Source organism: Bos taurus, chromosome 10, assembly GCF_002263795.3.
Source record: "Bos taurus isolate L1 Dominette 01449 registration number 42190680 breed Hereford chromosome 10, ARS-UCD2.0, whole genome shotgun sequence".
Lineage (NCBI taxonomy): Eukaryota > Metazoa > Chordata > Mammalia > Artiodactyla > Bovidae > Bos > Bos taurus.
The window spans coordinates 103,218,954-103,246,406 of record NC_037337.1 but is presented as its reverse complement, the minus strand read 5'-3'; the positions used below and the strand labels follow the sequence as shown (position 1 = coordinate 103,246,406).

At 39.1% G+C, this 27,453-nt stretch overlaps 1 protein-coding gene across 1 annotated transcript in view; it reads right to left on the bottom strand.

Moving 5' to 3' along the window:
- Positions 1–885: 885 nt before the first annotated feature.
- TERB2 (telomere repeat binding bouquet formation protein 2) overlaps positions 886–27,453 on the bottom strand; it is a 43,980-nt gene continuing 17,412 nt past the window's right edge. Inside the window, exons 6-7 of the mRNA NM_001077078.2 lie at positions 12,864–12,952; positions 886–1,034 (exon numbers count right to left, since the gene is read on the bottom strand). Of these exons, the coding sequence (NP_001070546.1) occupies positions 892–1,034; positions 12,864–12,952 (232 nt within the window). The 3' untranslated portion in view covers positions 886–891. The remainder of the gene's footprint in view (positions 1,035–12,863; positions 12,953–27,453) is intronic.

Sequence of the window (27,453 nt, the reverse complement as noted above, 5' to 3'; positions counted from 1 at the left end):
TAAACAAAGAAGACATTTTCTCGGTCACATGAAAGTCTAGAGGTAGGCAACCCAGGGCTGGGGTGGCAGGTATCTCCACAATGTCCTCAGGACCCCAGGCTCCTTTTAGTCTACTGCTTTGCCAGTTTGAGTATGGTTTTATGGTTCAAACAGTAGCTAAAAGAGGACCATGTTCCAGTCCCCGTTTAGCCTCCAGTTAGTCACTCTAAGCAAGACACTTTGTCAAGGCCTTCATTTCCTCATTAAAAACAAACAAGTTGGACCCAATATTCTCTAAGATCCTTTCTAGCACTGTGATTGTATGGTATCTTGTGGATTCATTTCAGAAGACTTAACATTTGTTTACATTAAATCACTTCTGATACATTGATTATCAGAAACTGTCCATATAATGAACTGTGAATTATTTCTTAACATATTTTTTCAAGCCAGAAACAGTAATTCAACTATCACATTCTGAGATTTTAATCAAAATAAGATGACCAGAATCATACAACTTAGCATTTACAGCATTAAACTTAAAATATATATCTATATATATCTATATATATATATATATATAGTTAATAGAACATTAAAAGTCAAAAGAATATCTGACAGAGGGAGAGAGATTGAGAATTCATGAAGTATGTTTCATTGACAATTACTCCATAACAATTGTGCACTCAGAATTTGTGGACATAACCTTACAAGCTGGGGGGAAAGGCCATCCCAAAGGTCAAAACAGAGAGCCAAAATGATTCTGAATTTCCTAAAGGTACATTTTGAGGAAGAAAGAATTCTTCCCCATTCCCCCAACCTCCTGTCCCAAAGAGAAGAATTTTAAAATATGCACATCGTTGGTAATAGCTTACAGAAAATAAATGCCCAGATAGAAGGACAATATTTAACTTAATACTTATTCTTTAATTTGTTTTTTATAGCAGACATGTTAATTTCATTTTGAACATGGTATGCCAAATAACCTGAACTTCCAGGAATGAAGTCGTGTAGCTCCCCAAGAAATTTCTTCATGGCATCAATTGATATATAACCTACAGAATAGAATATATATATTGGAAATTCTATCATACTATCTCCTTTTCAAGGTCTTTGATTTATTAGAGCTAAGATTTCCAAAGAATGTTTTTAGAAAAGAAGTAAAAAGAAGAAATACCAGTGAGAATATTCTCCATAAAATGTGGTAACTATCAGGGAACACCTTCCTCCCCTCTTCACCACTACCCCTAGCCTTATACTTTTTTTAAAACACGAGATACTTCATTAGCCACTTTGACTACAGAGAGTGTGATGTACCAGTTAGGGCTGGAACTTAAAAGTACCTAGACCAAAATAACTGGGACGTGTTTCTGGCTTAAAATATAATCACTTAGAACTCCCTATCCAGCTAGGGTTGTGTTGTTACTAACAACACAAACAGCTAGCTCATCTTCCCTAGTAGGGCAAGCGACACCTTCCTGCATTGCTAACACTGAGATAACAGTCTTTAATAAAAAATTAAGAGGAAAACTGATATCACAACTTAGTCAACAAAGGTTGTAGGTGTGAGTAATTCCAATGTCATTAATAATCTGAAATAGATACAAGAATCAAAAAGAAAACCTGAATGGAAAGAGCTTACAGACTCAATGATTTTGAGTAATATTACCTTGATAGCAGTTGCTTATCTGAGTGATAATGTTTTATGTGTAATATAAATGTCTGTGGCTTATACTAATATTGAAATCTAATTTAAAAGTAAATACCATATGAAAAAAAATTCTGCTAAAGCTCAGAGATGACTGAATTTAGACCACCACCATCAACAGTATATCTATACGGTTTGATTGTTTATAATAACAGGTAATAAATTCAGTTAATAAATTAACTATGAGGCCAATAACATAAAATTCATTAGCATCTTTAAAGATATTTTAAACATAACCATTTACTTTAGAACATCTCTTAAAGCACTATTACTATACTCCATATTGTTCATGGTCCTTGTCTAATGGCTAGATTTATGTGTAAAATAAACTAGTGCATTAAAATAGTAACATTTAATTAACTGCACATACATACTGTGTGAAGTTTCTAAAGATATGTGGGAGGATAAAAATTTTTTAAATATTTACTATATTAATAAAATTATTCCTGCAACTTAAATAAGGATAGGACATTTACAATTTAAAACTGGATTACTGTAGCAGTTTTGAAGTAGTTAGGACTTCAGGCTGAAATTGACAGACACCCAATTTAAACTAGCTTAAACAGAAACTAATAAGAACCTACTGCATGCATAGCATAGAAAACTACTCAGTGTTCTGTGGTGACCTAACTGGAAGGAAATCCAAAGAAGTGGGGATATACATATACACAGTTTATTCACTTTGCTATACAGCAGAAATGAAAACAACATTGTAAAATGACTATACTCCAAAAAAAACCTATTTTAAAAAATTAAAAAAATAAATAAACTAGATGAAGGTGAGTTTACTGGAGAGACACTGCAATATCAACCAAACTATGAGGAAGGCATACATATTGCTAAGCCTCAGAAATAACTAGCTCTCATGGCTGTCTCACTGATCTCCAGTTTTTTCCTATACATATTAATTTAAATTAATTTTCTTCTCAACACAAGCTGACTTTCTTTACAGGGTAGAAAATATGGCCACCAATAGCTCTCAAGTTTTATATCTTAGAGCTATGGTCACTTGAATAAGAAGGACATTACTTGCTGCACTCCATGTCTAGAAATCCAAAGAACTGTGATTGGTCCAGCTCAAGTCAGGTATTCATTCCCAAAGCAACTGTTTGGGGTAGGAACTAGCTCATGTTTTAGAAAATGTAACCCAAAATAATTGAGAAGAAAAGAGAGTTCCTAGGAAAGACATTCTTGGTGGACAATTCTATATGAGTCTGTGGTAGCCAGCCCCTCAGATGGCCCTGAAGGATCCCTATCTCCTGGTATTCATAAATTTGTATAGGCTCCTCCCACTTTGTAATTGGGTTGTTCTGTATGACTGACAGCACTTGGCAGAAGTAATGATATGTCCCTTCTGAGAATAGGATATAGAAAAGACACTGGCTTCTGTCTTCGACACACTCTTTCTCACACTTGCATTTCTCATTCTGAGGAAAGCAAGCTACCACGTTGTGAACAGCCCTTATGGAAGTCCACTTGGTGAGAGCTAAGCCTTTTGCCAAAACCCAACAAGAACCCAAAGCCTGCCAACAACAATATGCATAAGCTTTGAAATGGATTTTCCTGTCCCTAAAATGTCTATGGTTTTTCCAGTGGTCAGGTATGGATGTGACAGTTGGACTGTGAAGAAAGCTGAGCGCTGAAGAATTGATGCTTTTGAACTGTGGTGTTGGAGAAGACTCTTGAGAGTCCTCTGGACTGCAAGGAGATCCAACCAGTCCATTCTGAAGGAAATCAGCGCTGGGATTTCTTTGGAAGGAATGCTGCTAAAGCTGAAACTCCAGTACTTTGGCCACCTCATGCGAAGAGTTGACTCATTGGAAAAGACTCTGATGCTGGGAGGGATTGGGGGCAGGAGGAGAAGGGGACGACAGAGGATGAGATGGCTGGATGGCATCACTGACTCGATGGATGTGAGTCTGAGTGAACTCCGGGAGTTGGTGATGGACAGGAAGGCCTGGCATGCTGCGATTCATGGGGTCACAAAGAGTCAGACACGACTGAGCAACTGAACTGAACTGAAAATGACTGCAAACTAGCTGACAAACTGACTACAACCTTGCTACTGCTACTGCTAAGTCACTTCAGTCATGTCCGACTCTGTGCGACCCCATAGACGGCAGACCACCAGGCTTCGCCGTCCCTGGGATTCTCCAGGCAAGAATACTGGAGTGGGTTGCCATTTCTTTCTCCAATGCATGAAAGTGAAAAGTGAAAGGGAAGTCGCTCAGTCATGTTCAACTTTTAGTGACCCCATGGACTGCAGCCTACCAGGCTCCTCCGTCCATGGGATTTTCCAGACAAGAGTACTGGAGTGGGGTGCCATTGCCTTCTCCGACTACAACCTTACTAGAGATTATTAGACATAAGTATCCAACTAAGGCTTCTCTCGTAGCTCACTCAGTAAAGAATCTGCCTGCAGTGCAAGACACCTGGGTTCTATTCCTGGGTCGGGAAGATCCCCTAGAGGAGGAAACAGCAACCCACTCCAGTATGTTTGCCTGGGAAATCCCATGGACAGAGGACCATAGCAGGCTATAGTCCATGGGGTCACAAGAGTTGGACACAACTTAGCAACTAAACTACCACCATCCAACTAAGATGCTCCTGGATTCCTAGTCCTCAGAAACTATAAAATAATAAGTATTCACTGTCTTAAGCTGCTAAGTTTTGAAGCAATTTGTTACAAAGCAATATATAAATGGAGAAGGGAATGGCAAACCATTTCAGTATTCTTGCCTTGAGAACTCCATGAACAGTATGAAAAGGCAAAAAGATAGGACATTGAAAGATGCACTCCTCAGGTCTGTAGGTGCCCAATATGCTACTGGAGATCAGTGGAGAAATAACTCCAGAAAAAAATGAAGAGATGGACCCAAAGCAAAAACAACACCCAGTTATAGATGTGACTGATGATGGAAGCAAACTCCAATGCTGTAAAGAGCAATATTGCATAGGAACCTGGGATGTTAGGTCCATGAATCAAGGCAAATCGGAAGTGATCAAACAGGAGATGGCAAGAGTGAATGTCGATATTTTAGGAATCAGCGATATAAAATGGACTGCAATGGGTGAATTTAGGTCAGGTGACCATTATATCTACTACTGTGGGCAAGAATCCCTTAGAAGAAATGGAGTAGCCATCAGAGTAAACAAGAGTCCGAAAAGCAGTACTTGGATGCAATCTCAAAAAGGACAGAATGATCTCTGTTCATTTCCAAGGCAAACCTTGGAATATCACAGTAATCCAAGTCTATGCCCCGACCAGTAATGCTGAAGAAGCTGAAGTTAAACAGTTCTATGAAGACCTACAAGACCTTGTAGAATGAACACCCAAAAAAGATGTTCTTTTCATTACAGGCTACTGGAATGCAAAAGTAGGGAGTCAAGAAACACCTGGAGTAACAGGCAAATTTGGCCTTGGAGTACAGAATGAAGCAGAGCAAAGGGTAATAGAGTTCTCCCAAGAGAATGCACTGGTCATAGCAAACACCCTTTTCCAACAACACAAGTGAAGACCCTACACATGGACATCACCAGATGGTCAACACCGAAATCAGATTGATTATATTCTTTGCAGCCAAAGATGGAGAAGCTCTACACAGCCAGCAAAGACAAGACCGGGAACTGACTGGCTCTGATCATGAACTCCTTATTGCCAAATTCAGACTTAAATTGAAGAAAGTGGGGAAAACCAATAGACCATTCAGGTATGACCTAAATCAAATCTCTTATGATTATACAGTGGAAGTGAGAAATAGATTTAAGGGACTAGATCTGATAGATAGAGTGCCTGATGAACTACGGACAGAGGTTCGTGACATTGTACAGGAGACAGGGATCAGGACCATCCCCATGGAAAAGAAATGCAAAAAAGCAAAATGGCTGTCAGGGAGGCCTTACAAATATCTGTGAAAAGAAGAGAATCAAAAAGCAAAGGAAAAAAGGGAAGATATAAGCATCTGAATTCAGAGTTCAAAAGAATAGCAAGAAGAGATAAGAAAGCCTTCCTCAGTGATGAATGCAAAGAAATAGAGGAAAACAATAGAATGGGAAAGACTAGAGATCTCTTCAACAAAATTAGAGATACCAAGGGAACATTTCATGCAAAGATGGACTCGATAAAGGACAGAAATGGTACGGACCTAACAGAAGCAGAAGATATTAAGAAGAGATGGCAAGAATACACAGAAGAACTGTACAAAAAAGATCTTCACAACCAAGATAATCGCGATGGTGTGATCACTGGCCTAGAGCCAGACATCCTGGAATGTGAAGTCAAGTGGGCCTTAGAAAGCATCACTACGAAAAAAGCTAGTGGAGGTGATGGAATTCCCGTTGAGCTATTTCAAATCCTGAAAGATGATGCTGTGAAAGTGCTGCACTCAATAACTCAGCAGTGGCCACAGGACTGGAAAAGGTCAGTTTTCATTCCAATCCCAAAGAAAGGCAATGCCAAAGAATGCTCAAACTACTGCACAATTGCACTCATCTCACACGCTAATAAAGTAATGCTCACAATTCTCCAAGCCAGGCTTCAGCAGTACGTGACCCATAAACATCCAGATGTTCAAGCTGGTTTTAGAAAAGGCAGAGGAACCAGAGACCAAATTGAAAACATCCGCTGGATCATCGAAAAAGCAAGAGAGTTCCAGAAAAACACCTATTTCTGCTTTGTTGACTATGCCAAAGCCTTTGATTGTGTGGATCACAATAAACTGTGGAAAAGTCTGAAAGAGATGGGAGTACCAGACCACCTGACCTGCCTCTTGAAAAACTTTTATGCAGGTCAGGAAGCAACATTTAGAAGTGGACATGGAACAACAGACTGGTTCCAAATAGGAAAAGGAGTACATCAAGGCTACATATTGGCACCGTGCTTATTTAATTTAAATGCAGAGTATATCATGAGAAATGCTGGGCTGGATGAAGCACAAGCTGGAATTAAGATTGCTGGAAGAAATATCAATAATCTCAGATATTCAGATGACACCATCCTTATGGCAGAAAGCAAAGAAGAACTAAAGATCCTCTTGATGAAAGTGAAAGAGGAGAATGAAAAAGTTGGCTTAAAACTCAACATTCAGAAAACAAAGATCATGGCATTCAGTCCCATCACTTCATGGCAAATAGATGGGGAAACAGAGGAAACAGTGGCAGACTTTATTTTGGGGGGCTCCAAAATCACTGCAGACAGTGACTGCAGCCATGAAATAAAAAGATGCTTACTCCTTGGAAGAAAAGTTATGACCAACATAGACAACATATTCAAAAGCAGAGACATTACTTTGCCAACAAAGTTCTGTCTAGTCAAGGCTATGGTTTTTCCAGTAGTCACGTATAGATGTGAGAGTTGGACTATAAAGAAAGCTGAGCACCGAAGAATTGATGCTTTTGAACTGTGGTGTTGGAGAAGACTCTTGAGAGTCCCTTGGACTGCAAGGAGATCCAACCAGTCCATCCTAAAGGAGATCAGTCCTGAATGTTCATTGGAAGGACTAATGTTGAAGCTGAAACTCCAATACTTTGGTCACCTGATGAGAAGAGTTGACTCATTTGAAAAGACCCTGATGCTGGGAAAGGTTGAAGGCAGGAGGAGAAGGGGACAACAGAGGATGAGATGGTTGGATGGCATCATCAACTCAATGGACATGAGTTTGAGTAAACTCCGGGAGTTGGCGATGGACAGGGAGGCCTGGCATGCTGCAGTCCATGGGATCACAAAGAGTCAGACACGACTGAGCAACTGAACTGAATTGAACTGAATATGTAACTAATAAAGTATCTCTTATAAGTTCCCAAACTTTTAATTATCAGAACTTTTTGGTTTGGGGACTTCCCTGGTAGACAGGAGTAAGACTTCACACTTTAATGCATGGGGGTCTAGGATTGAAATTTTTTGCCTGCAAGAAATTTATCACTATTAGTTATTCTTTTCCTTTTTATTAACTATATGTGCTCAGTTGCTTCAGTCATGTCTGATTCTACAACCCTGTGGACCATAGCCCTCCAGGCTCCTTTGTCCATAGGCTTTTCCCACCATGAATACTGGAGTGGGTTGCCATGCCCTCCTCCAGGGGATCTTCCTGACCCAGAGATCAAACTGGTGTCTCCTGCATCTCCTGCATTGCATGCAGATTCTTTACCACTGAGCCACTGGGAAGCCACATATGGAGCTATTAATCAGAATTTTTTATTATGGTTATAACCAGTGACAGCAGACTGAGAGAACTTAATTCCCATCATAAGCAAAAAATAAACAAAAAACAGACCAAAAAAACTTTGATATTTTATGGGACACTGGTAACACCTGGATATATGTCTGGTTGTCACAACATGCGGGTCATGTGGTGGAGAGGGGCATGTTTCTGGATGGGGTGCTACTGGCATCTAATGGGCACTGGCCAGGGTTGCTCTCTACAACAAAGAATCATCTGGCCTAAAATGCCAACAAAGGTCCGTCAATTTCAAAGCTATGGTTTTTCCAGTAGTCATGTATGGATGTGAGAGTTGGACTATAAAGAAAGCTGAGCACCAAAGAACTGATGCTTTTGAACTGTGGTGTTAGAGAAGACTCTTGAGAGTCCCTTGGACAGCAAGAAGATCCAACCAGTCCATCCTAAAGGAAATCAATCATGAATATTCACTGGAAAGACTGATGCTAAAGCTGAAACTCCAATATTTTGGCCACATGATGCAAAGAACTGACTGATTTGAAAAGACCCTGATGCTGGGAAAGATTGAAGGCAGGAGGAGAAGGGGATGACAGAGGATGAGATGGTTGGATGGCATCACCGACTCAATGGACACAAGTTTGAGTAGGCCCCAGGACTTGGTGATGGACAAGGAAGCCTGGCGTGCTGCAGTCCATGGGGTTGCAAAGAGTCGGACACGACTGAGTGACTGAACTGAACTGAAAATGCCATATATGACAGTTCCAGGACTGAGAAACCCTGTTCTAGGGTATAGCTCCAACTTGTATTTTCTAAAACCAGACATATAATTAGATTTATTTTAAGAGATTTAACATTCACTGAGTTGAACTCAACCCATTTTGAGGAAGAGACAGTAAAGTTATAGTCACAAATGTTGATAACACAGCTAAATTAGAATACTGCAGCCTTACATTTTCAATCAGATTACCACTTCCCTACATTTTCAATTAACACATGCTGATTTTCTCAACAGGAAGTTATTTCTTCCTGTACAGGTAAATGGGCATGATAAAAAAGGAAAGACTGTCACTTTATGTCAAAATTAAAAACAATTAAATTATTTTTTAAATAAAGCTTTCTTCCAAGAAAGTACTATTTTTAAATTTAATGCAGTATTAGAAAGAAAAAAATAATTATTCAACTTCACAAATTAAAAAATTAGAAGATTTTACTTTAGTTCTACCAATAAAATCAATACCAGCTTATCACAGGTTAAAATTATACTTTAAAGATGACTAAGGATTATTTCTACAGTTTTTAATAATTTTATTTGGCTGCACTGGATCTTAGTGGTGGCGCATGGGATCTAGCTCTCTGCCTGTGTGCTAAATTGCATCGGACTCTTTGTGACCCTATGGACTGTAACTTCCAGGCTCCTCTGTCCATGGGATTCTCTAGGCAAGAGTGCTAGAGTGGGGTGCCATTTCCTCCTCCAGGAGATCTTCCTGACTGAGGGATCAAACCCATGTCTCTTACATCTCCTGCACTGGCAGGTGGGTTCTTTATCACTAGTGCCACCTGGGAAGCCAGGGATCAAACCCAGGCCCCTTGTATTGGAAGCCCTGAGTCTTAACCACTGGTCCACCAGAGACATCCCTATAGTTCTTTTTTAGTTTGTTTTATATAACACTTCCATGTCTTTTTAAACAGTAAGATGGCAATGAGATATAGAACAGCACTGTTACTTGTCCAAATCTAAGCGTTTGTCTTTATTGCATGGCTGATTTTAATATTATTGGTCTTTATGTTATCAAGCAGTCAGTAAATCCAAATGAGCAAAAGACATTTAGTGGTGATGGAGCTGCCTGAAGCAAAATCAATACCAATACTATACCATAACCATCCATGGTTTAAGGTACCTACATCTTATCTGAATATTTAGATCTAGGGAAAAATCTAGGCAGCAATCAGCTACTCCCAATCGTAGTACTTAAGTACAGTTGACCTTCCAAATAATGGGGGGGTTAAGGGTGCCAACTCTTCCAGCAGTCAAAAATCCACTTACAATGTATGGCCCTGGAGATTCAATGTTCCTCTTTATCTGTGGTTCTACATCTGCAAACTCAACCAGCTGCAGATTATGTAGAAGTGTAGCATTTATTTTAAAAACCCTCATATACGTGGACCGTGGAAGTTCAAACGCTTGCTATCCAAAGGGCAACTGTACTTCTTCTTAGTTCACTGTCCTTTGCAGTCAACAATTGCTCCTATGGACACCTTATCTTTGACAAAGGAGGCAAGAATATACAATGGATTAAAGACAATCTCTTTAACAAGTGGTGCTGGGAAAACTGGTCAACCACTTGTAAAAGAATGAAACTAGAACACTTTCTAACACCATACACAAAAATAAACTCAAAATGGATTAAAGATCTAAACGTAAGACCAGAAACTATAAAAACCCTAGAGGAGAACATAGGCAAAACACTCTCTGACATACATCACAGCAGGATCCTCTATGACCCACCTCCCAGAATATTGGAAATAAAAGCAAAAATAAACAAATGGGATCTAATTAAACTTAAAAGCTTCTGCACAACAAAGGAAACTATAAGCAAGGTGAAAAGACAGTCTTCAGAATGGGAGAAAATAATAGCAAATGAAGCAACTGACAAACAACTAATCTCAAAAATATACAAGCAACTCCTGCAGCTCAATTCCAGAAAAATAAACGACCCAATCAAAAAATGGGCCAGAGAACTAAATAGACATTTCTCCAAAGAAGACATACATTACAGATGGCTAACAAACACATGAAAAGATGCTCAACATCACTCATTATCAGAGAAATGCAAATCAAAACCACAATGAGGTACCATTTCACGCCAGTCACAATGGCTGTGATCCAAAAGTCTACAAGCAATAAATTCTGGAGAGGGTGTGGAGAAAAGGGAACCCTCTTACACTGTTGGTGGGAATGCAAACTAGTGCAGCCACTATGGAGAACAGTGTGGAGATTCCTTAAAAAACTGGAAATAGAACTGCCTTATGACCCAGAAATCCCACTGTGGGCATATACACTGAGGAAACCAGAATTTAAAGAGACACATGTACCCCAATGTTCATCGCAGCACTGTTTATAATAGCCAGGACATGGAAGCAACCTAGATGTCCATCAGCAGATGAATGGATAAGAAAGCTGTGGTACATATACACAATGGAGTATTACTCAGCCATTAAAAAGAATACATTTGAATCAGTTCTAATGAGGTGGATAAAACTGGAGCCTATTATACAGAGTGAAGTAAGCCAGAAAGAAAAACACCAATACAGTATACTAACACATATATATGGAATTTAGAAAGATGGTAATGATAACCCTGTAAGCGAGACAGCAAAAGAGACACAGATGTATACAATAGTCTTTTGGACTCTGTGGGAGAGGGCGAGGATGGGATGATTAGGGAGAATGGCATTGAAACATTTTTAATATCATATATGAAACGAATCGCCAGTCCAGGTTTGATGCATGATACTGGATGCTTGGGGGTGGTGCACTGGGATGACCCAGAGGGATTGTATGGGGAAGGAGGAAAGAGGGGGGTTCAGGATGGGGAACACGTGTATACCTGTGGTGAATTCATGTTGATGTACGGCAAAACCAATACAATATTGTAAAGTAATTAACCTCCAATTAAAATAAATAAATTTATATTTTAAAAAAAAAGAATGTACCATATGAAGCAATAAAACCTGTTGAATCTGTTAAAAAAAAAAAAAATGCTCCTAAGAGTTCCAGAACTGACTTTTCTACTATCATAGTTGGAATAGAAGTTTTCTTTGATATCTCCAACACTCAGCCCCAAACTATACATTCAAAGTTCTTAATTGCTTTTCTGAAGGCCATTTATATTACTCAAATGAACAGAAGGAAAAAACTAATAAACAATTGGATAGATAAACTTAGTTAGATGAATAGTAATATGATAGAAGACATTAGGAATTTGTAAACTAGTTGCAAGAGGTAATTATGACACTGCTAAAAAAGATAAAATGATAAATATACAAATGATTTTATAATGAAACATCCAAAAGTCCACACATTTTAATTGTAGTGTTTTAAAAACAAATTTTTTAAATCCTCTATTTTTAAAATTAACAATGACCCTACTAAATACTACCCACATCAAATTATCCAAATAATACTTCCTACTTTGCCTCACTTAATACTATTCAAATTTCAAAGGCCACTTTTCAACTAGCTCTTTTGTTTGCACCCTCTCAATGTCAGGCTCAATTAACTGTCTTCTTTTTATGCTGGGCACTAGAAAACCTATAAATATGAAGTCTTTCAACATCTGGGTGACCCATGAAAGGGCTTCTGGGCACATGTGAGCCTCTTTAAATTATATGTAATGTTTATGTGTTATGTTTGTATGTATGTATGCTTAGGGGAAGGGACCTATGTTTCATCAGATTCTCAAAGGAAACTATATAATTAGGATTGTTCAAGCAATTAATATGGCTTCCCTGGTGGCTCAGATGGTAAGAATCTGCCTACTGTGCAGGAGACCTGATCCATGAGTCGGGAAGATCCCCTGGAGAAAGGAATGGCTACCCACTCCAGTATTCTTGACTGGAGAATTCCATGGACAAAGGAAACTGGGGGCCTACAGTCCAGGGGGCCGCAAAGAGTTGGGCATGACTGAGCAACTAACACTAACATTTTATACAATTAATTTTCCAAATTGGGACACTTAAGAGCAAAAGTTGATGCCAGGACAACAGGCATAAACTGGAACTGTCTTATGTAAACACAGATGTGTTTCCACCTTACCAATAGACCAGCATTTTAACACAGGAAATACAGGGCCTATTTTGGGTCAGTTCTGCAGATTAATTTATTTAATGTGTGATGAGGTTCTCCTATTAGTGTGTATGACAGGGAAGTTAGACTTTGTACAAGATATTCCCTTGTTTCTTTCCTACTTGAGTTGACTCTAAATTATATTTTAAATTACCTGTTACCATGTTGTTCACTGGATAGTGCTGAAGAGGAAAGTACATCTGCTTTTCTACAACTGGAGTCCTTATAAAATGCTTTTCTGTGCTATAAAATGAAACATATAGAAAGTCATATTTATATTTGTTTTTTGGACTTGTTATACAAATTAGAAATTATTCCAGGCAATATGTATAGCAATGTATTGCTCTGTGATAAGACTTCAGTCTTATTAGGTGAAACATTAACTATGAACTTCTTTTGTGCTTCCAAACAGACGGGGAAACAGTGGAAACAGTGACAGACTATATTTTGGGGGGCTTCAAAATCACTGCAGATGGTGACTGCAGCCATAAAATTAAAAGATGCTTGCTCCTTGGAAGTTATGACAAACCCAGACAGCATATTAAAAAGCAGAGACATTACTTTGCCAGCAAAGGTCCAGCTAGTCAAAGCTATGGTTTATCCAGTAGTCATGTATGGATGTGAGAGTTGGACTGTAAAGAAAGCTGAGCACCAAAGAATTGATACCTTTGAACTGTGGTGTTGGACAACATTCTTTTGAGTCCCTTGGACAACAAGGAGATCCAATCAGTCCATCCTAAAGGAAATAAATCCTGAATGTTCACTGGAAGGACTGATGCTGAAGCTGAAACTCCAATACTCTGGCCACCTGATGCAAAGAACTGACTGATGTGAAAAAAAAAAAACCCTGATGCTGGGAAAGACTGAAGGAGGGAGGAGAAGGGGACAACAGAGGATGAGATGGTTGGATGGCATCACTGACTCAATGGACAAGAGTTTGAGTAAACTCTGGGAGCTGGTGATGGACAGAGAGGCCTGGCATGCTGTGATTCATGGGGTCGCAAAGAGTCAGACATGACTGACTGACTGAACTGAACAGATATTTTTGGTTTTCTTGACTGCTTCACAAAACAAGTATTTATTGAGTAATAGAGACCTGGTCTTTTCCCCAATATTCTTTAAAGCATAATAATTCAATAATACCTTATAATTAGACAAAAAACATAAATACACATATAATTTTAAATACTCTAAAAGAAAAGGCTCCATTTTAAATAATCGTAACATTTACTTCTATTGTGTTCAAATAACTGGAACTCTATTAATTAGTATTTGCACATTTTAAGCAAAAAATGATGTCTGGGAAAAAACATGAGGTAAACTAAGTGACTCTGAGTTAAAAAGAGAAAAAGTTAAATTATTCTGAGTGTGGTTATATAGTATAATTAATTATATTCTAATTTTTACAGAGCTAAGCAGTTTTCAACTGAACTATCTTGTTTTCTAACTCCCAATAGCAATGTTTACTATATTTAGACTATATATAATCCATAGATAATACAACTGTATGAGAATAAAAACTTCAATAATAAAACATTGAGGTCATCCTTAAATTTATTTTCCTAAAAAATATCTAAAATTATATTGAGTTATAACAAAGACTTTATTTTCAATTTGTTTAAAAGTCCATCTAAAAGAAACTATAGCTTGGAGACTTCCCTGGTGGTCCAATGGTTAGGACTCTGTGCTTCCACTGCAGGGGTCATGGATTTGATTTCTGGTTGGGCAACTAAGATCGTGCATGCCATGAGGCATGGCCAATAAATTAAAAGAAAAGAAATGAAAATAGAGAAACCATAGCTCATTTAGGAAGAGTCCCACAAATAAAGCAAAACAATGTTCCCAGAAAAGTCAGGGACTAAACAAGGATACCCATTATCATTGTTATTATTTACCATGGCTCTAAAATTTCTGGCCAAGCAGAAAGAGATATGGGAGGGAAAAGCAAGAAATGGAAGAGATAGCTACTAAAATAGAAGAGCTATATAGAGAAAAGGAAGAAAAAATACTTTCATTATTAACAAATGATATAAATGTGTACCCTGAAAAGCCAAGAGGAAAAACTGAAATATTTTTAGGGTCTTAAAGATTCCAATTGGGTAAATGTAAGACAAATACTCAAAAATAAATAAATTTTCTATGTATCAGCAATGACTAATGAAAATAAAATGGAAAAAATGATCCAATCCACTATAGCAACAAAGTTCATAAAAATCTAGGAATAACATAATAAGCAGTTTCTGATTCTATGTGTAGAAAAATTAGGAAACCTTACTGAGATATCAAAAAATAAAAACAAAAAAGGCATTGTCTTGGATAGGAATACTGAAAATTATCAATTATTTTCAAAGGGATTTTAGTGCTCAAGAAGAAATAATTCTAAAATTCAGAGGAACAATCACGTTAGAAGATCTAACAGGAGGTAAGATTAAATTTATAATAACATGAAAAAATACCTAGGAATAATCTTAAAAGAAATATAAGATTTATATGAAGAAAATATGAAAAAAATTAATATTTATCTAGTTATTTGGCTACACCAGATCTTAGTTGCAGCATGTGGGATCTTTAGTTGCAGCATGTAGGATCTAGCTCCCTGACCAGGGATCTAACTAGGGCCCCCTGCATTGGGAGCACGGATTTTTAGTCACTAGACCACCAGGGAAGTCCCCTGAAAAAAAAATTTTAAGGTCCACAAAAGAAAACTTGAACAAGTGAGGAAAAATATACCATTTTATCAGATAGGAAGGTTCAGCGTCAAAGTTTCCCTAAATTAACCTATAATTTTTGTAATGTTACTAAAAATAACAACAGGAATTTTTAGTATGAACAGGCTGGTTCAAATTCTATCAAAATTCAGATGGAAAAATAAACCAGGAAGAATAGTTAACTAAGAAAATTTGGAAAAGAGTAAGGAGGAGGAACTAGCTCTAGATATTAAATAATATTATAAATAATTAAAACACTGGTACTGTTGTACGACAAATGAATGTAATAGAATATATTAATAATAAAGTCCAGAAATAGACCCAAATACTTAAAGGGATTTAACCTAGGATAAAGGTGGCATTTCAATACAGTGGCAGGGGGGAGATAAATTATTCATTCAAACCAACAGACAAAAGTAAGTAATTATCTGAAGAAAAAAAAGAAGGTGAGATCCATACCTCACATCTTACACCAAGATATATTTGAAATGTGTCAAAGATTTCAATTTAAAAATATCATTAAGAAAAACCATAGCAAAATAATAATAATCTCATAGAAGGCTTTCTTTAAAAATGACACAAAACGCAAGGAGCCGTTAAAGAAAATATTAGTAAGAAAGAATGAATACAGGACTTTGTCCAGTGGTTAGGAATCCACCTGCCAAAGCAGGGGACACGGGTTCGATCCCTGGTCTGGGAAGATTTCACATGCCATGGGGCAACTAAGCCCCTTGTGCTGAAAATACTGAGCCCTCATGCCAAGCCCATGCCCCACAACAAGAGAAGCCACTGCAATGAGAAGTCCACTCGCTGCAACTAGAGAAAGCCTGTGCACAGCAGCAAAGACCCAGTGCAGACAAAAATAAATAATTTCTTTTAAAAAAAGAATGAATACATATAGTACAAAATTTCTGCATGCAAAACCCATTTTTTATTTATGAAATTTATTTTTTATATAAATTATGTATTTCTTTGGCAAACAGTCTTCACCTTATTTTACCCATAGCACATCTGGAATGCCACACTACAGGATAAGTCTTAACAAGGTCTATATTTCCAAAGTAGCATGGGTCTACCAGGCACTGTAGAGGAAAATAAAGAAAAGCCAGAATCTGCTGAGGTAAAGAAGAGGGAAGGGGTAACATATATTAGCAAAAGGCTAATGTGAAGGTAGAAATATGTTATCACACTGTGTCAGAGAAAGTATAGAAGAATGGTGACTATCCCAGTTTACCCTGGATTGAGGGATTTCTCAGACATGGGCTTTTCAGTGCTAAAACCAAGACCGTCCCAAGCAAATCTGGATGTCTGGTTACCCTAGCCATGTAAATACAAAATCAATTGGAATGTAAGTTGGTTTAACCTCTTAGAGGGCAATTTGACAAGGCCTATCAAGGATACAAAATGTATACACTCCTGACTCAGCAATCCCCCTTCTAAGAATTACTCTACAGACACTTGCACACATACAAAATGACATTACTTGATCAATCACTGAAGCACTGATTTTAACAGCAAATGAGAAATTACCTCAAGTCCAGTAAAAGAGGAAAAGTTAAATAAATTATGATAAATCCATATAATAAAATACTACATAGCATAAAAATGAAAGCATTCTTTATGTAGTTAACATGGAATGATCTAAAAGGTAAATTATTAAGCGAAAAGAGGAAAGGTGCTGAACAACGTTTATAGAATATTACTATCTATGAAGAAAAGGAAGAATATTTACTTGAATTTGCCAGTATACATATATACAAGAACCTGATAATACTGGTTGCTCTGGGAGGGAAACGGGCTATCTAGAAGCCACTATATTTCATCAGTTCAGTTCAGTTCAGTTGCTCAGTCATGTCCGACTCTTTGCGACCCCATGAACCGCAGCACACCAGGCCTCCCTGTCCATCACCAACTCCTGGAGTCTACCCAAACCCACATCCATCGAGTCGGTGACACCAATCAACCATCTCATCCTCTGTTGTCCCCTTCTCCTCCTGCCCTCAATCTTTCCCAGCATCAAGATCTTTTCAAATGAGTCAGCTTTTCGCATCAGGTGGCCTAAGTATTGGAGTTTCAGCTTCAACATCAGTCCTTCCAATGAACACCCAGGACTGATCTCCTTTAGGATGGACTGGTTGGATCTCCTTGCAGTCCAAGGGACTCTCAAGAGCCTTCTCCAACAAAAGCATCAACTGTGAACTTCTCCACAGTTAAAAAGCATCAATTCTTCTGCACTCAGCTTTCTTTATAGTCCAACTCTCACATCCATACATGACCACTGGAAAAACCATAGCCTTGACTAGACGGACCTTTGTTGGCAAAGTAATGTCTCTGCTTTTTAATATGCTATCTAGGTTGGCAGAGGCAGTGGCCGAGACAAGCTACCCCGTGCCCAAGGGCAGGGGCAGTGGCCGAGAGGAGCTACCCTGCATCAGAGGTAAGAGTATATTTCATAGTTTCCCCTTTTGTGTATCTTGAATTTTGAACCATATGAATATATTATCTATTAAAAATAAAATTTGACAATAGAAAATAATAAGTAGGCATGAAGAACTAAGGAAAAGATTTTTAAAAGGACAGCAATGAGTTTAGTATTTACATGCCTTGTCAGGTATTAAAATACATAAAGTTAAATAACTTAAAAGAATATTGTATTTAAGTTATATAACTTAGAAGAATATCAAAACAAATCCACAGATTTATGAAATAGAGCATAGCCTAAAAACAGATCTCCAGACATATTAAAAACAACATACGACAAAGAAAATCACACATCAGCTGGAGATAGATTTATTCTAAAAAACTGGTAGAAGTCTAAAAATGGGGAAAGAACAGTGAATTTTACATTTTCTGTGACAGTTATTTGAGGTATGGATAAAAACTATTGGCACCATTGCTCACCAAGTTTGTGTTCAATAAACAGAGGTGTTTATGACTTTAAAAAAACTGGTGGAAACTTATTTGTAAGACAGAAATAAATTTTGATCTTCAACTGTTAACATATACCATATACAAAATGAATATCTGCAGAATAAAAAACCTATTTGATATCTAAATGGGAAAGGACTTTTCTGGACATAAAAGCAGTAAAAGAAAAAGAAAAGTGATTAGTTTAACAATGTAAAAATTCAAAACTTATGTCTCCAAAAAATATAAGACAGATAAACATCTGAGGAAACAATGTGACAAACTGGATATGTGGCAATGTGACAAAAAGTATAATATAGCTATTATATAAAGGTATCAGACAAGTTGATAAGAAAAACAGTAAGACTCCCAGTAGAAAATGAGGAAAGGGTAAAAATAAGTCATAGAAAAGGACATGTAAAATGCTAATAAAAAAGATTCAAACCTACTAGTAATCTAATAAAAAATGCAAATTAAACCAAGAACCTATTTTTCATCTATTAAGTTAGCACAAGACTTATTAATATACTGATGAGGATGCAGTGAGACAAACACTGGTGGGATTTTTAAATTTTTACTTTTATGGGAAGCAACTAACAATAGGCATCATGGCCTTTAAAAACATTCATGTTTCATTAATATCATAAAATCCACATCTGAGAATTTACATTAAGAAAATTATCTAGGGAATTTCATGGCTGTCCAGTGGTTAGGACTCTGTACTTTCACTGCCAAGTAGCTGGTCAAGAAACGAAGATCCTGGAAGCAACATGGTGCAGCCAAAAAAAACAAAAAGAAAATTATCTAAAAAGTGGAGAAAGATTTATTTTTAAAAAGATATTTATGAAGGTGCTATGAGAATAGCAAACTATAAATTTTTTTTAATTTAAAGGGAGGTGGTTAAACAGACAATAAGATTAAATGCCAATACAGCCATTACAGACATAATATCAAATAAGGTTTTTCAAAATGGGGAACTGCCCATACAATAATAAACAGAAAATCAAGAGACAGACTCTCTGCTGTCCGACCTCAACTCTACTTAATGTGTACATGGAACTCGCTTCAGTCATGTCCAACTCTTTGCAATCCTATGGACGTCTATGCTCATGTGTCTGGTTTCTCAACCACCAGCCTCCTCTGTCCATGAGATTCTCCAGGCAAGAATACTAGAGTGGGTTGCCATGCCCTCCTCCAGGGGATCTTCCTGACCTAGGGATGGAACCCATGTCTCTTACATCTCCTGCATTGCCAGGTGGATTCTTTACCACTAGTGCCACCTGGTAAGCCCATTTAATGTGTGTATCTGTATAAAACTAGCAAGAAATGTACTAATGTTGATGGTGGTTATCTGAGTGGTGGGTTTGCTTACAATTTAAATTTTCTTTATTCTTGTTGTTGTTGTTGTTAGTATTTTCCATTTTGTCAAACTAGATGCATTACATTTATTATAAAACAAGAACAAGAAAAATAAGCAAAAATTCATGCCATTTTCAGAAGATTTGGGAACATACTGGGAAAGAAAAACAGCACAATGATTAAGAGTTTGGACTCTAGAATTGGTTTCAAATTACCTTCACTACTTACATAATACCGGGCGAATTATTTAACTCTCTGAACCTGTTTCCTCAATTGTAAAACAAGGCTAATACTATTTATCTATCTTATAGAGTTGTGAGAATCAAATGAAATACTGTGAATGGCTTAGCTCATAAATGTCTTTCATTTGGCACGTGTTCAATAACTAATTCACCATTCAGTGTTCAATATTACACGCTCTGGTGGTTCCACAAAGAAAGACATCTACCTTTATTTTTGTTGTTATTTTGTTGTTACTGGAAAATATTAGACATATTTCCCCCAGATTTGTAAGCTCTCTTTGTATATTAAGGAAAACAGCTTTTGTCAAATGTTTTTTCAAGTATATATTTTTCTTTTAACTTGGTTTATATTTCTATTTCCAGGTACAAGTTTAAAATAGTTTTGGTAGTCATATTATCAATCTTTTCCTTATGGTTCTGCATTTTGCAGGACAACCATTTCTTGAAGGAAAAAAAAAAAAAAACACACATCTGTTATCTTCTCTAGTCAAGTGAATCACTGGGAGTTACTTTTTAATCTCTATTTCCTGGAGGCGGTCCTAAGATGGTGGAGGAATAGGACAGGGAGCCCACTTTCTCTCCCACAAATTCATCGAAAGAACATTTGAATGCTGAGTAAATTCCACAAAACAACTTCTGAATGCTGGCAGAGGACATCAGGCACCCAGAAAGGCAGCCCATTGTCTTCAAAAGGAGGTAGGACAAAAGATAAAAAGAGAGACAAAAGAGGTAGGGAAGGAGATCCCTCCCGGGAAGGGAGTCTTAAAAAAGAGAGAAGTTCCAATGCCATTCTCCCAAATCATCCCACCCAGAGGGATGGTACGGGGAGGGAGAAGGGAGGGGGCTTCAGGATGGGGAACACGTGTATACCTGTGGCGGATTCATGTTGATGTATGGCAAAACCAATACAATATTGTAAAGTAATTAACCTCCAATTAAAATAAATAAATGTATACTTAAAAAAAAAAAAAAAAGTTTCCAAACACCAGGAAACACTCTCTCCGGCGGGTCTGTGGTGAGCCTTGGAATCTCAGAAGTCAAAATAACCGGGAGGAAAAATAAATAATTAAAACCCACAGATTACGGTGCCTAACAGCAACTCCCAACAGAGCAGCAGCCCAGATGTTGGCAACCCCACTAGCAAGCGGGGGCTGCACAGAGAGGCGCAGGCTGCATTGCTTTGGGCAAGGACTGGGCCTGAATGCCCCGAGAGCAATCTGAGGGAACTAGCTTGAGATAGTAACCCAGACTGCGGGATAACTATAAAAGCCTTAATCTAAGACACCGCCAGAACAAAGGCCCACTCACAGAACAAAGGACTGAGCAGAGCTAGCCGGCTGTGGACCGGCCCATCCCCCACCGGAGACAGACAGGTGAGGGCAGCCAGAGCCGGAAGGGGGCAATCGCAGCCCCAGAGAGGCATCCCATACCAAACTGCAAGCAGACTTTGTTGCTAACCAAGACTTCTTGGGATTCTGGATGGTCAACATTCGCCAGGAGGGTCACAGCCAGAGATCAGCTCCCCAGAAGAGACACAGGGCACACCTGAGAAGGCACGCCCATTGTACACCCAGAAAACCAAGCGGCTGGGACGGGGGAGGGGATAAGTCATAGCCTTCAACTGGGGGCAACTGTGCTCGCCAAGCACCTGGTCACTTAAGCCACTCGGAACTGGGACGGGCACATAACGCAGGCCCAACCGAGTCTGCACCTTTGTGGAGTACCCGAGAACCTGAACCTGAGCAGCTTAGACCTGGGTTGTGCCATGCAACCCAGGGCCAGCATCAGACAGTTCCCAGCAGAGCAACCTAGAGCCTGAGCAGTGTAGACTGGGAAAGCACACACGCTGTGAGCAGGGTCAAACCCAGCGTGACTGAATCACTGTGAGCACATGCCAGTGATATTTGTTTGCAGTGTTCCTACCTCCCCACAGCACGACTGAACAAGTGAGCCTAAAAAAAGTGACCACCACTGCCCCACCTTGTGTCAAGACAGAAATTAGACACTGAGGAGACCAGCAAACAGAAGAAGCTAAAATAAACAGAGGGAACCGCTTTGGAAGTGACAGGTGCAATAGATTAAAACCCTGTAGGTTAGCACTGACCACATAGGAAGGGGCCTATAGACCTTGAGAAGTACAAGCTGGACCATGGAACTATCAGAAAATGAAGTGACCCCACACTGTCTGGAACAGCTCCAGAGAAAGTCCTAGATATATTTTTATTATCAATTTTTAAATTAAAAATTTTTCTTTTAAGTCCCCTATTACTTCTTTAATTTTCACTTTTATAACCTATTACCTTGCAAAAAAAAAGACCATATTTTTAAAGCAAACTTCACATATATATTTCATAACTTTTGTGACTTTGTTGTTTTGTTTTCTGTTAATACTGTATTTTTGAGAATCTAATCTCTACTCTAGATTTTTAATCTTTGCTTTTTGGTATTTGTTATCAACTTTCTACCTTTAAGAACACGATCTTCGGTACCCATTTTTACGTGAGAGTGAGATCACTGGCCTGACTGTTCTCTCCCGCTTTAAACTCCTTTTTCTCCACAAGGTTGCCTCTATCTCCCCCCTCCCCCTTTTCTTCTCTACCCAACTCAGTGAATCTCTTTGTGTGTTCCAGGCTGTGGAGAACACTTAGGGAACAGATTACTGGCTGGATCTGTCTCTTTCCTTTTGATTCCCCCTTTTATCCTCCTGATCACCCCTGTCTCCTTCCTCCCTCTTCTCTTCTTTGTGTAACTCCGTGAACATCTCTAAGCGGTCCAGACTGTGGAGAGCACATCAGATCAGATCAGATCAGATCAGTCGCTCAGTCGTGTCCGACTCTTTGCGATCCCATGAATTGCAGCACGCCAGGCTTCCCTGTCCCATCACCAACTCCCGGAGTTCACTCAGACTCATGTCCATCGAGTCCGTGATGCCATCCAGCCATCTCATCCTCTGTCGTCCCCTTCTCCTCCTGCCCCCAATCCCTCCCAGCATCAGAGTCTTTTCCAATGAGTCAACTCTTCACATGAGGTGGCCAAAGTACTGGAGTTTCAGCTTTAGCATCATTCCTTCCAAAGAAATCCCAGGGCTGATCTCCTTCAGAATGGACTGATTGGATCTCCTTGCAGTCCAAGGGACTCTCAAGAGTCTTCTCCAACACCACAGTTCAAAAGCATCAATTCTTTGGCGCTCAGCCTCCTTCACAGTCCAACTCTCACATCCATACATGACCACAGGAAAAACCATAGCCTTGACTAGATGAACCTTTGTTGGCAAAGTAATGTCTCTGCTTTTGAATATGCTATCTAGGTTGGTCATAACTTTCCTTCCAAGGAGTAAGCGTCTTTTAATTCATGGCTGCAGTCACCATCTGCAGTGATTTTGGAGCCCAGAAAAATAAAGTCTGACACTGTTTCCACTGTTTCCCCATCTATTTCCCATGAAGTGATGGGACCGGATGCCATGATCTTCGTTTTCTGAACGTTGAGCTTTAAGCCAACTTTTTCACTCTCCACTTTCACTTTCATCAAGAGGCTTTTGAGTTCCTCTTCACTTCCTGCCCTAAGGGTGGTGTCATCTGCATATCTGAGGTTATTGATATTTCTCCCAGCAATCTTGATTCCAGTTTGTGTTTCTTCCAGTCCAGCGTTTCTCATGATGTACTCTGCATATAAGTTAAATAAACAGAGTGACAATATACAGCCTTGACAAACACCTTTTCCTACTTGGAACCAGTCTGTTGTTCCATGTCCAGTTCTAACTGTTGCTTCCTGACCTGCATACAGATTTCTCAAGAGGCAGGTCAGGTGGTCTGGTAGTCCCATCTCTTTCAGAATTTTCCACAGTTTATTGTGATCCACACAGTCAAAGGCTTTGGCATAGTCGATAAAGCAGAAATAGATGTTTTTCTGGGACTCTCTTGCCTTTTCTATGATCCAGCAGATGTTGGCAATTTGATCTCTGGTTCCTCTGCCTTTTCTAAAACCAGTTTGAACATCAGGAGAGCACATAGGGAAGTGATTACTGGCTAGCTCGCTCTCGCCTCTTTTGATTCCCCCTCTTCTCCTCCTGGTCACCTCTATCTCCTTCCTCCCTCTTCTCTTCTCTGTGTAACTCTGTGTACCTCTCCAGGTGTCCCTCACTGTGGAGAAACTTTTCATCATTAACCTAGATGTTTTATCACTGGTGCTGTATAGATGGAGAAGTCTTGAGGCTACTGTAAGAATAAGACTGAAAACCAGAGGCAGGAGGCTTAAGTCCAAATCTTGAGAACACCAGAGAACTCCTGAATCCAGGGAACATTAATCGATAGGAGCTCATCAAATGCCTCCATACCTACACTGAAACCAAGCACCACCCAAGAGCCAAAAAGTTCCAGAGCAAGACATACCACTCAAATTCTCCAGCAACACAGGAACATAGCCCTGAGCTTCAATATACAGGCTGCCCAAAGTCACACCAAAGCCGTTGATATCTCAAAACTCATTACTGGACACTTAATTGCACTTCAGAGAGAAGAAATCCAGCTCCACCCACCAGAACACCAACACAAGCTTCCCTGACCAGGAAACCTTGACAACCCACCCATCCAGCCCAACCCACAGCAAGGAACCTCCACAATAAAGAGGAACCACAAACTGCCAGAATACAGAAAGGCCACCCACAAACACAGCAATATACACAAGATGAAAAGGCAGAGAAATACCCAGCAGGTAAAGGAACAGGATAAATGCCCACCAAACCAAACAAAAGAGGAAGAGATAGGGAATCTACCTGATAAAGAATTCTGATTAATTATAGTGAAAATGATCCAAAAATCTTGAAAACAAATGGAGTTACAGATAAATAACCTGGAGACAAGGATAGAGAAGATGCAAGAAAGGTTTAACAAGGACCTAGAAGAAAAAAAAAAGAGTCAATATATAATGAATAATTCAATAAATGAGATCAAAAGTACTCTGCAGGGAAGCAACGGTAGAATAACAGAGGCAGAAGATAGGATAAATGAGGTGGAAGATCAGTTCAGTTCAGTCGCTCAGTCGTGTCTGACTCTGCAACCTCATGAACTGCAGCATGCCAGGCCTCCCTGTCCGTCACCAACTCCCAGAGTTCACACAAACTCATGTCCATCGAGTCAGTGATGCCATCCAACCATCTCACCCTCTGTTGTCCCCTTCTCCTACTGCCCCCAATCCCTCCAAGCATCAGAGTCTTTTCCAATGAGTCACTCTGCGCATGAGGTGTCCAAAGTAATGGAGTTTCAGCTTTAGCATCAGTCCTTCCAATGAACACCCAGGACTGATCTTTAAATGGACTGGTTTGGATATCCTTGTAGTCCAAGGGACTCTCAAGAGTCTTCTCCAACACCACAGTTCAAAAACATCAATTCTTCGGCACTTAGCTTTCTTCACAGTTCAACTTTCACATCCATACATGACCACTGGAAAACCATAGCCTTGACTAGATGGACCCTTGTTGGCAAAGTAATGTCTCTGCTTTTCAATATGCTATCTAGGGTGGTCATAGCTTTTCTTCCAAGGAGTAAGCGTCTTTTAATTTCATGGCTACTATCACAATCTGCGCTGATTTTGGAGCCCCAAAAAATAAAGTCTGACACTGTTTCCACTGTTTCCCCATCTATTTCCCATGAAGTGATGATGGGACCAGATGCCATGATCTTCGTTTTCTGAATATTGAGTTTTAAGCCAACTTTTTCAGTCTCCTCTTTCACTTTAATCTAGAGGCTTTTGAGTTCCTCTTCACTTTCTGCCCTAAGGGTGGTGTCATCTGCATATCTGAGGTTAATGATATTTCTCCCGGTAATCTTGATTCCAGCTTGTGCTTATTCCAAGCCCAGCGTTTCTCATGATGTACTCTGCTGAGAAGTTAAATAATCAGGGTGACAATATACAGTCTTGACGTACTCTTTTTCCTATTTCGAAACAGTCTGTTGTTCCATGTCCACTTCTAACCGTTGCTTCCTGACCTGCATATAGGTTTCTCAAGAGGCAGGTCAGGTGGTCTGGTACTCCCATCTCTTTCAGACTTTTCCACAGTTTATTGTGATCCACACAGTCAAAGGCTTTGGCATAGTCAATAAAGCAGACATAGATGTTTTCCTGGAATTCTCTTGCTTTTTCCATGATCCAGCAGATGTTGGCAACTTGATCTCTGGTTCCTCTGCTTTTTCTAAAACCAGCTTGAACATCCGGAAGTTCACGATTCACATATTGCTGAAGCCTGGCTTGGAGAATTTTGAGCATTACTTTACTAGCGTGTGAGATGAGTGCAACTGTGCGGTAGTTTGAGCATTCTTTGGCATTGCCTTTCTTTGGGATTGGAATGAAAACTGACTTTTTCCAGTCTTGTGGCCTCTGCTGAGTTTTCCACATTTGCTGACATATTGAGTGCAGCACTTTCACAGCATCATCTTTCAGGATTTGAAATAGCTCAACTGGAATTCCATCACCTCCACTAGCTTTGTTCATAGTGATGCTTTCTAAGGCCCACTTGACTTCACATTCCAGGATGTCTGGCTCTAGGTCAGTGATCACACCATCGTGACTATCTGGGTCGTGAAGATTTTTTTTGTACAGTTCTTCTGTGTATTCTTGCCATCTCTTCTTAATATCTTCTGCTTCTGTTAGGTCCATACCATTTCTGTCCTTTATCGAGCCCATCTTTGCATGAAATGTTCCCTTGGTATCTCTAATTTTGTTGAAGAGATCTCTAGTCTTTCCCATTCTGTTGTTTTCCTCTGTTTCTTTGCATTGATGGCTGAGGAAGGCTTTCTTATCTCTCCTTGCTATTCTTTGGAACTCTGCATTCACATGCTTATATCTTTCCTTTTCTCCTTTGCTTTTTGATTCTCCTGTTTTCACAGCTATTTGTAAGGCCTCCCCAGAAGCCATTTTGCTTTTTTGCATTTCTTTTCCTGACAGAATGTGGTCTACTGGTGAAGGGAATGGCAAACCACTTCAGTATTCTTGCCTTGAGAACCCCATGAACAGTATGAAAAGGCAAAATGATAGGACACTGAAAGATGAACTTCCCAGGTCAAAGGTGCCCAATATGCTACTGGAGATCAGTGGAGAAATAACTCCTGAAAGAATGAAGGGATGGAGTCAAAGCAAAAACAATACCCAGTTGTGGGTGTGACTGGTAATAGAAGCAAGGTCCGATGCAGTGAAGGGCAATATTGCATAGGAACCTGGAATGTTAGGTCCATGAATCAAGGCAAATTGGAAGTGGTCAAACAGGAGATGGCAAGAGTGAACCTCGACATTCTAGGAATCAGTGAACTAAAATGGACTGGAAAGGGTAAATTCAACTCAGATGACCATTATATCCACTACTGTGGGCAGGAATCCCTTAGAAGAAATGGAGTAGCCATCATAGTAAACAAGAGAGTCCAAAATGCAGTACTTGGATGCAATCTCAAAAATGATAGAATGATCTCTTTCATTTCTAAGGCAAACCATTCAATATCACAGTAATCCAAGTTTATGCCGCAACCAGTAACACTGAAGA